The sequence below is a fragment of the Hydractinia symbiolongicarpus genome, chromosome 11 (genome assembly GCF_029227915.1).
Source record: "Hydractinia symbiolongicarpus strain clone_291-10 chromosome 11, HSymV2.1, whole genome shotgun sequence".
In the NCBI taxonomy this organism is placed as follows: domain Eukaryota; kingdom Metazoa; phylum Cnidaria; class Hydrozoa; order Anthoathecata; family Hydractiniidae; genus Hydractinia; species Hydractinia symbiolongicarpus.
In genome coordinates, this window is record NC_079885.1 from 12085624 (window position 1) to 12096806 (window position 11183).

At 34.1% G+C, this 11183-nt stretch overlaps 1 protein-coding gene across 2 annotated transcripts; it reads left to right on the top strand.

Annotated features, from left to right (window-relative positions):
* The first annotated feature begins 4075 nt into the window (after positions 1–4075).
* LOC130613729 (GTPase Era, mitochondrial-like) lies at positions 4076–11171 on the top strand. 2 transcript variants are annotated; one of them, XM_057435064.1, is made up of 3 exons: positions 4076–4166; positions 9055–9840; positions 10014–11171. In XM_057435064.1, exons 2-3 carry the CDS (start codon positions 9064–9066, stop codon positions 10230–10232), a joined length of 996 nt encoding a protein of 331 aa, XP_057291047.1. In that variant the 5' UTR covers positions 4076–4166; positions 9055–9063; the 3' UTR covers positions 10233–11171. The 2 variants fall into 2 exon arrangements, with proteins under 2 accessions (XP_057291047.1, XP_057291048.1); XM_057435065.1 differs by having other exon boundaries at positions 4165–4306.
* Positions 11172–11183: the final 12 nt, after the last annotated feature.

Sequence of the window (11183 nt, forward strand, 5' to 3'; positions counted from 1 at the left end):
TGCATAAAAGTGAAATGTTTCCTTTTTTTAACATAAAAATTTCAGGAGCTTTTGGAAAATCAGACATTTTGAAAAATGATGACATCAACAAAAAACACCACTATTTTTTTTGTTTTGTTATGTTTTTGTTTTATCATGGGCTATATGCATGCAAAGTATCATAGCTCTTCCAATTTGTGAGATAATAGATGAGGAAGCTCTAAAAAGGTCCGGTCTGGTGTGGTGGTGGGAATGACTTCATTTAGCACCGGGCTAAGTGGTCCCGACACACGACGTACAACATAACTAGTACCCTTCATATTTTATCGATATTAAAAGTCCGACAGACGTTCAGTCATACTTCTCCAATCAAATGGACCCGACAAATGAAACTGCAATATCCGACATCCTCTCTATATAACAAATACATATTTTTTCTGTCAATAATCCATAACCAACGTAATATCGCATAATACTGCATAATACTGCATAATACCTTCATAATTCAAAAAAAGTACATAAATTTTCTGTCGATGGCCATACCAACGTAATATCGCATAATACTGCATAATACCTTCATAATACTCTCTGTCGTTACATAAAAAATACATTTTTTTTCTGTCGATGGCCATACCAACGTAATATCGCATAATACTGCATAATACCTTCATAATACTCTCTGTCGTTACATAAAAAATACATATTTTTTCTGTCGATGGCCATACCAACGTAATATCGCATAATACTGCATAATACTGCATAATACTGCATAATACCTTCATAATTCATAAAAAATACATAAATTTTCTGTCGATGGCCATACCAACGTAATATCGCATAATACTGCATAATACCTTCATAATATTCTCTTTCGTTCCATAAAAAATACATATTTTTTCTGTCGATGGCCATACCAACGTAATATCGCATAATACTGCATAATACTGCATAATACCTTCATAATTCATAAAAAATACATAAATTTTCTGTCGATGGCCATACCAACGTAATATCGCATAATACTGCATAATACTGCATAATACCTTCATAATTCATAAAAAATACATAAATTTTCTGTCGATGGCCATACCAACGTAATATCGCATAATACTGCATAATACCTTCATAATTCATAAAAAACACATAAATTTTCTGTCGATGGCCATACCAACGTAATATCGCATAATACTGCATAATACCTTCATAATAATGTCTGTCGCTTCATAAAAACTACATATTTTTTCTGTCGATGGCCATAACCAACGTAATATCGCATAATACTGCATAATACTGCATAATACCTTCATAATAATGTCTGTCGCTTCATAAAAAATACATACATTTTCTGTCGATGGCCATACCAACGTAATATCGCATAATACTGCATAATACCTTCATAATAATGTCTGTCGCTTCATAAAAACTACATATTTTTTCTGTCGATGGCCATAACCAACGTAATATTCCACAATATTTCGCATAACTGCCATTTACGGAAAGCTGTTTTTATAAAGTAGACAAAGTTTGAGGTTGGATACACATCCATACACAAACAGAAACGATATTTCGCTCAAATATCCTTTTGCAACAAGACATAATAACGGCCCTATTGCAGGCTAAACAAAGAGGCGTTTTTGTACAATATATTGAACAGGCGGTAGTGTTCTATGCCCACCGATAGCCAATAGAAAAGATATTTTGGACTAATACCCACCGCGAAATTACATATCACAAGTCCTAAAAAATGCCAATCTGAGGCAAGGCATTATACTATAAATTTACCGGGCTTTACTGTTATGTACTTATCCGTACAGCAGTAGAAACAAGTGTCCTCCCTGAAAATGACGCATCAAAAGTCCTAAAGCAGGCCAATCAATCCAAAGACATTACGTGTGTTTTTATTTCAGACCGTGCAAAAGTGTAAATTCTATCTCTTTTTTTCGGGGCAGTATTTCAATAGTATAGCTTGATTTGTTCTTAAACCAAATAAATCTCTTAGATGCATAAAAATTTAAATGTTCCAATGATTTTTGTCCGACTGAAGAAGCTGCTGCCGTAGAGAAGCTATATCACATTAAAGTTTAGAGCCGTTTACGATGAAATTATTCCATTGTTTGTAGTTAAAATTTCACAGGTCATAACTTTTTATCGGCAAAGTCTCTTAGGCTGAAATTCTGTAGAAGGCATGTCAGTAATATAACGTATCATTAGGAAAAAGAAAAAATACTTTTTTAACAGATATGGAAGAATTCCAAATTAAAAGTCAAAACTTCTATTTACATGGAACAAAGATGTTCCAAAAAGGCATAAGTATAAAATTTATTTCATTTAAAGAGTCTCCGTAGATTTGATACTCCATTGAAGTTAGGATCAGAGTACAAAAGCTGAAAATAGTTCTAAATAATGTAATTATTATTGGCTATTGTTAAAAAATCATATGGTGAGTTAACAAGATTAACTTTATGAGCAACTGACCGAAAAACCAATAGACGTATGATATCGTTAGTCTTTTTAATAATAGCGGTATTTTGCCTGTTTGTCCGCGAAAAGCGCGTCCTGTTAATTAATCACGAAATTCTTATATCTGCACAAAATACCAAATGCGATATATATTTACCGACTTTGTTTTATTTTCCCGCGTGTAGCATTCAATTGCAACGCCTGATTTTTTTGAAAAACCAATCCGAGATTTTGCAGCCACGACAAAGGGATGTGTAAAGCAGAGAGCAGTGTTATTACGGCCATTTTGAAAGTTGCGTAACGTTGACGTTGATAAGTCTGTCCTTGTTTTTTTATATATTTTTACATGTTAAGTTAAATTTGCTGTTGGTATTATTGATCCTCGCTGTTTATGAAATAGGTTGGGAGTTTACAGAGGCCGTGAATAACGAAAAAATTACTTTCAGGGGTGTTATAAAAATAATGGAAGCTCGATATTGTCGCCGTGTTCTAAATGAAAAATTCATGCCTGTCCTATTATTCATAGCATAGTAGTTGGGTTGCATGCAGTATTATGCAGTATTATGCGATATTACGTTGGTTATGGATTATTGACAGAAAAAGAATGTATTTTTTATGTAACGATAGAGAGTATTATGAAGACATTATGCAGTATTATGCGATGTTGCGTTGGTATGGCCATCGACAGAAAATTTATGTATTTTTTATGAATGCAGTATTATGCGATATTACGTTGGTATGGCCATCGACAGAAAATTTATGTACTTTTTTTGAATTATGAAGGTATTATGCAGTATTATGCAGTATTATGCGATATTACGTTGGTATGGCCATCGACAGAAAAAATATGTATTTTTTATGGAACGATAGAGAGTATTATGAAGGCATTATGCAGTATTATGCGATATTACGTTGGTATGGCCATCGACAGAAAATTTATGTATTTTTTATGAATGCAGTATTATGCGATATTACGTTGGTATGGCCATCGACAGAAAATTTATGTACTTTTTTTGAATTATGAAGGTATTATGCAGTATTATGCGATATTACGTTGGTTATGGATTATTGACAGAAAAAATATGTATTTTTTATGGAACGATAGAGAGTATTATGAAGGCATTATGCAGTATTATGCGATATTATGTTGGTATGGCCATCGACAGAAAAAATATGTATTTTTTATGTAACGACAGAGAGTATTATGAAGGTATTATGCAGTATTATGCGATATTACGTTGTTATGGCCATCGACTGAAATTTTATGCATTTTTTATGAATTATGAAGGTATTATGCAGTATTATGCGATATTACGTTGGTATGGCCATTTGACAGAAATAATATGTATTTGTTATGTAGCGACAGAGAGTATTATGAAGGTATTATGCAGTATTATGCGATATTACGTTGGTATGACCATCGACAGAAAAAATATGTATTTGTGATAAAGAGAGGATGTCGGATAATGCGGTTTCATTTGTCGGGTCCATTTGGTTGGAGAAGTATGACTGAACGTCTGTCGGCTTTTTATGTCGATAAAGTATGAAGGTTGTTAGTTATGTTGTACGTCGTGTGTCGGGACCACTTAGCCGGTGCTAAATGAAGTCGTTGCCGTGGTGGTCTGCGCGTCCAAGACAAGGACTGGCTCCATTTATGTGGTTTGCGCGCTACGACTAAAAGGTAGATTCGCACTCCATAAAATAGAATTCATAAGGATGCACGAGAAGTGAGTTGTCTAAATTTCATTTGAATGTCTTTTAAACCAAAGTTTTTTATATCTGGCACGAATTTTTTATCCTCTTTTAATACAAATCCACCTCATTATCTGGATTATCTCTATCAACAAACAGAGAGAGAGAAAGAGAGGTGAGATGTGCATATTTTACATGGCTAGCCTCACTAATATCAAGGGATATACTATTATTTACAGAAGGGGCCATGGCTTAGATGGAGAGTCCTAGAGTATTTAACGCTCATTTTGAGCTATGCAGACCCAATTAGGGCCCGCGCTCTATTACACAACTCCCGGCAACATCCAACAGCCCACACATGGAGCCATCTCCCCAATTCCCCTCACATGGCTTGGGTAAACCCGGGGCTATGGTAACATCCACTCGCCCATGAATCGCCGTCAAGAGTAATCGAACCTCGGTCTCCCGGACAGAGTACGGGAGCTATAACAACTAATCTACAGCGCCACGATCTACGGCAGATTTGAGGTGCTCTAGCTTGCTAAATTGTCTTTATAGCTATTTGCTAGATTGAAGCTATATAGCTAGCTAGATAGCTAGCTATATAAATATCTAGGTATAGATGAAGAGATAGATGTGTATATTTTTAGCCTTACAAATATTGAAGGATATACCTACCCCATCTATTATTTCCAGGAGGGGCCATTAGGCCCTCATCAAAAATATGTTATGTTTGTGTCCTCCGCCCGACTCACTTTTGGTAATAAAACCTGAGTCAGTAAGTCAGAAAAAACCCAGAAAAAACTTTTTTCTGATCCAAACGCAATATAAGGTCATGAAATTTGTATTTCGCAAGATATTTTTCAACAACAAAAAAAAATTTTGTGAGAACTAATTGCTATAAAAATAAATTCCTTTAGGATACTCCTGTGGCAACTGAGAGTTTACAGGACAGTTAACAAAAAAGGGTCTCCAAACAATGTCAGGACACGAACATAACATGTTTTTGATAGTGGCCTTAGAGAGATGGGGAGTCCTACCTAAAGTATTTAATGCTTATTTTGAGCTATGCAGACCCAATTAGGATCCGAGTTCTACCACACAACTCCCTGCAACATCTAATGGCCCACATATTGTACCATCTCCCTAATTTCCCACACCTGGCATGGGTTATGGTAACATTCATTCGCCCATATTGAATCATCGCCAAGGGGTTTGAACCCTAGTTCTCCTTGAATTTTCATGAAATCTTTGTTTTCTAACTTTAAACCTATAGTCAGGGCGCCATCGGCCATAAAACTGGACGATTACTCATAGTTTTTGCATTTATGTTTTTATTGATGCCACTGAATTCATTAGTTTCAAAATTCAGCTTTGGGTGGTGGCAAAGTTGGTACTACAGGCGCTATGTGTCAATCTATTATTTTGTCGCCAGTAAAAACACTTGCTAGTATAACATATTAGTACCCCTAAAAATATACAACAGAAACAGTTCGTTACTCCAACTGTTCAGGTTAAAGCTTACCTCTTGTGAAAATACAAGTTGATTTATATGTAGAAGTTTGAAAATTTGTCTATGAACTAGTCAGGGAGCTTATGGTAAAAAAAAACAGGATAACATTGCCTTTCTTGGGACCTTTCAAAAACACATTAATTTGTTTTAATAATGTTAATTATTAAATATTTTTCTTACTAGAGTGTTTAATTTTACTCGTTTTAAAAGTTATTCAAAAAATAAAAGACATTTTTCCTTGACCGAAACGCAACGATTATAAGTGCCATATTTTTTAACATTGTGTTTATAACAAGTAGCCGTTAGGGGTTTAAGCTTTACAAATATCAATTGGAATGATAAATTTAAAATAAAACATAGAACAAAAAACAAAAACTTAGAAATGAAAGAAAGAAATAGCGTGTAGGAATTTTTTGTTTCTTTTAATTCCTATTAATTTTTTAAAAAAATTGTTTAATATCACAACTCAATATACTATTATGAAATACCCCTGGTTTTTATTTGAGCTCTGCGGAGAAGTGTATGTAAACAACATTTGTACGGGAATATTAAAATTTGGCCGAGAAAATGAAAGTAGACTTTTGCTTTTATTTATTAAAAAAGCAGTAAACTGTATTATAATAGTTTATATGATAAAGAAAATCGTTTATGTGGTTTTACTGAGAATGCGTTGACAAAAGTAAAACATGTGAGGTTCGTATTTATTCTAAGCGTTGAGGTGAGAAGAGCCACCCTTATGCTGAACGTAACCCTTAAAATACAATTCTAATTCTTTTTGTAACGTTTGTTGTATTTTAAAACATTTATTGGAAAGTCACAGCATTCTTCAATGTAAATTTTATCAAAAATCTTACGATTCATACACCCATAAACACACACTTCAAAAATTCGAAAGAGGGGATGATTTCAGAAGTTAACACTGGTGCACAAGTGCAACAATTACATGTATCTTTTTTGAAGTTTTATTTAAACCACGCAGATAAAGATTTTTTTAATTTGAAAAAGAAGCATATTTTTTCCTATTTGCTTGTGATGACTTGAAAAATAAACATTAAATTTATGAAAACGATGCATACTATTTCGGACAAAAGGAAGTTGAGGTTGAGAGAGTCGCTATACCAGTAGACGCTCGGTCATCGTGTTTGGGGTTCACAACGTCCCTGACTTTTCTACTGCAAAATGAATGTGCAACAATGATTAACCTTAATGCCTGTATTGCACAAGTTTTACAAAATGGCGAATGAACTGTTGCATGATGGGTGGAGAGTAATCACACCAAATATTTTTTTTCAGTTTCAGGTTGAGCGTTAGTGCTGGAATTTCATTTAAAAGATCAATCAATTCTTGAGAAAATGTTTACAATTATCTCAAAATGTTAATATTAACATTAGTAATAAAATTCTCGGGTAACGAGGATTTACGCGAGCACTACGCAGGCGCGAGCAATTGCTCGCGACTTATGGCAAGGCCTGTACAACAGATTGAACAGATTGTTTTCGCTTGTTGATTATATTTATTATGTTTGTTATCTGTGATGCTAGCATTGAGAAAAAAGAGAAAAATAGTGAATATTATTTCTGTATATCCTTTTTCATCCTTTCAGGGACCGTGGCAATTTGATGGCTCACTCGCTCTCCGACTTTACCACCCTCTAAACGTCCTGATCGTTTTGACACCTAAAAACCTTCCAATGTGAATTTCCATAAAAAATAGCAGTTTTGTATGTCAACTTTTCAGAACTTTTTAATGACTTGGAGAAAAAGTGCAAAAAACATCTTTTAGCAATCCGCCTTCTTATAATTATCTATTTTCACCTAATAGGGTGGCTCAAGTGATTTCAAAAGTTCCAGTAAAGATTTTTTGAATCTTCGGTGGATAAGGAACCTATTAAACATTGCTTCAAAAGATCCCTCTAATTTCCAGTATTTTACCATCAGCTCCCTGACTAAACCTGTAGTTTGGCCAGAAGGCTTTGTAAGGCAGGTCTAGAGCGACAGTTGTATGGGAGGTCATGTGCTAACGGTCTTCTGGGTGTGCGTGGAACATTTTCACAGGAGGAAACAAACAAGGAAACAATTTCTGTTTATGGAATTTAAAATAATTTCTGAATATTTCAGTTTCTTGTTTTTAGACAATCAACCTTGGGTTTCTGCATTTATACTTTCTCACCAATAGGTGCACAGATTAAGTTTTAAAATATTTTATAATGTAAGGGTTCTCACCTAGACTTTTAATTAACCTCTTGTTTCTGTTTTCAAGAAAAAAATGTAACAGGCATGCCAGTACAGAGACAGACAAAATGTCAGTTAACATCTCCTCTTTTCATTTCTTTTCATTTAAAGGAATACAACAAAGTGTAGAGGCGAATCATATCAAATTATTTTAAAAATATTACCATATGCCATGTATATCCCAAGACTGAACATATACATTTAGCATAATCTGTAAAACCCCAATCATTGGGCATAAGGGTCAAGGGACAAAAATTTGTTTAACAAAACATTTTAGTTACGTACGTATTGATGGATATGTGCAAAATAACAGTTTAGGCTTTGTTTATAAGTTAGCACAAGTGGATAAGAATGAGGAATATTCTGAGGCAGAAAACCTAAAATAGTATCTGAGGCTAAAGCAAATTTACAAGGTGCACGCTAAAACCATAAAGGCCTTACCAAACTATTTTTTTACTTTTTTATGTGCAAGTGCATGCAACTTAGAAAAATTATTTGCTAGAATATGTAACTTTAATATTTTTTCTCTTTCCTTAACTTAACAATAAAAATGACAAATTACTTATCTCATTTTTATTTTGTTAGATTTGGTTCCTTTCCCTAACATCCAATTCGCCCCAAAGCACCTAGGATAAAACTCTTATTGAGGGATCCCTCCAACGAGGAATTCAATCTAAATTTATGTAGCTGTTGTAGCAATTTCAAATTTTGTTGCAGCCTCCGTGTTGTATATTTTGCTAAGATAGCTATGTACTGATTGTTAGTTTTTTAATGCAGAATTTTCAGGGTGGCTCCAATGTACATAGTTGTCCTGTGGATGTTATAGAGTGCAACAAAGAAATTTTAAGGTTACTTAGGGATCTGCAAAAGTGAAAGTTTATTATCTTTGTTTTTTTTTAAGAAATGACTGAAAAACACTTTGAGGATAGAATAGGATTGTACCAAACTTTTATATATATATATATAAATTTTTTTGCTATTTTGTAATACCTTATTTTCGAGTTATGTTTTAGAAATAAATAAAGAGAGTAAAAAATTACTAGCAGAGTGTAGTTATATCTACACAAGAACCCGGTCTGTTCTATTGACGTAGTTTGTGTGGAACGAAGCCATAATGTTCATGTAGTTTATATAATTTATAAGTATACTTCATTTAGGTTGTTTCTTGTTATATTTTAGATTAAAACCATGTCAGCTTCAAGATTTTATCGAAAACTTGGAACTTTGGTTAGGAACCAAATTCGAAATTCTTCAACTATTGATACGAATGAAAAAGTGTTGACCATAGCAATTATTGGATCGCCCAATGCTGGCAAATCAACTCTTGTCAATTCCATAGTAGGTGCTCGTGTATCTGCTGTGTCTCATGTTGCACACACCACCAGAACTTTCTCAAATGGAATTTTAAACATTGATAACACACAACTGGTATTTACTGATACTCCTGGTGTCGTATCACACCATGAAGGGAGACGTTTGAAGATGGATAAAAACCATATTCGAGCCCCCAAAAGAGTAGCTGGTTCCGCGGACATGCTAGCTGTTGTTACAGATGTGTCATTTCGAAAAACTAAAGATTATATAGACGAAACTATTTTGAGCATAATAAATAACCATTGTAATATCCCAGCCATACTTATTATGAACAAAGTTGACATGCTTAAGCGAAAGGAGGATTTATTATTTCTGACGACATTGCTGATGCAAGACCGAAAAAAAGACGAATGGGGTTATCAGCCGTTTGGTGGTTCCAGTAGATTCAAGGAATGTTTTTATATCTCTGCTAAAACAGGCGATGGCGTAGACCCTTTAGTGAAATATTTCTTGTCGCAAGCAAAACATTCAAACTGGCAGTATTCGTCAGATATATATTGTGATGCCAGTGTTGAAGCACAAATAGCGGAAGTGTTTCGTGAAAAAGTGCTCCTGTTATTTTCACAAGAAATCCCTTGGCAAGTCAAACAGGTATAACTTTGTATAGCGAGACAATTTATAGTTAATTCGAAGGTGCTTATATGAAATATACTCCTTCACATCGTATTTTCTCATGTAGTTCAGATTTGTCATGAATTGCAGTTTCAATTTTTTTTCATCTCAGATCATGTGTTAGTCTTGCTGTAGCATGTTTTCATTTCTAGGAAACGATTCTTTTCCACGAAGATAATGGTTTCGTAAGGATCCATCAGAAGTTGACATGGCCGAAGAAGAGTCAGCGAAGATACGTAATGACAAAATATGACGAACTTGTGGAACTTTCCAAAGAGGAGCTTGAGTATATGTTCCAATGTCCAATTCACATTACGCTGGATATTAGTCAAAAGGATAAAATGACCAAAGATGATTTAATGTATTTTTGATATTTTATATTTAACACAATTTTATATGAGTTTTTGATGATTTGCTGATTTTAGGTAGGTCCAAACAACTACAGTACTTTAAGGGAAAAAACTTTCGGAGTCAAAAAAGTCGTAAAATCAACAGAAATAACTTAAAGGAGGTCTTAAAATAGCGTAAATAAAAAAACCCCGCTAAAAGCGCATGATTTTGAATCAATTCAAGAAGTTGGTTAACTATGGTGGCCGGGGAGTGTCAACGCATAAAATGAATTAGAGAAGGAAAAATGTAAAGTGAAACATATTCTATAACGCAACTGATGACATTTGTCGGCCAACATCGTTGTTCGATTAGTGTCACAATTTTTTTCGGTACCGTCAAATTTTTCACAATAACAATTGTTTTCATCTTACCGTTTCCAGCTGTCCTCGTGCTTTCGGTTTTTCACACCGGCTGACCTCGTGGTATAAATAAGAATAAATAAACACTGGGTAAGGGGGGGGGGAGTAGTAATTTTTTATTGTGTTGTTTTTACTGAAAATAGTAAGTATATTCTATATATTGACCCCCTTTTTCTTCCTTTATGAAATAAAATAACGTCAAGTTAGCTAGCTACCTATTTCAACATACTTCCGCGATCAAGTTTTTTAAAGCCATCTCGATTTCGACCAAAAATCGCTAAATTCCTTTTGCCAAAGTTTCCTCAATGTAAGAAGAAACGACTATATTGGCGGCAGAAAGTGACAACAATCAAGGAATAGCATATAAATGACGTGCGACTACACGTTCATGTGATTAAAAATTACAAAGACAAAACCTTGCGAAATGGACTATTACTAAACTGTTATGAAAAACCTAAAATAGTTTTCAGTTAAAAACATGCATTCTTGGCTACAATTTTATGGCCAGAAGTGATAATGTATATTAGTTTTGAAGTTTGTAAATGACAATGCCATCCTTGATGTATGCTGCAG

What these genes read in the sequence shown, in the direction of transcription:
- LOC130613729 (XM_057435064.1), top strand. Translation starts at nt 9,064, where the DNA reads ATGTCAGCTTCAAGATTTTATCGAAAACTTGGAACTTTGGTTAGGAAC. An exon ending in TCCCTTGGCAAGTCAAACAG is followed by an intron (nt 9,841 to 10,013) that starts GTATAACTTTGT and finishes TTTCATTTCTAG; the next exon opens with GAAACGATTCTTTTCCACGA.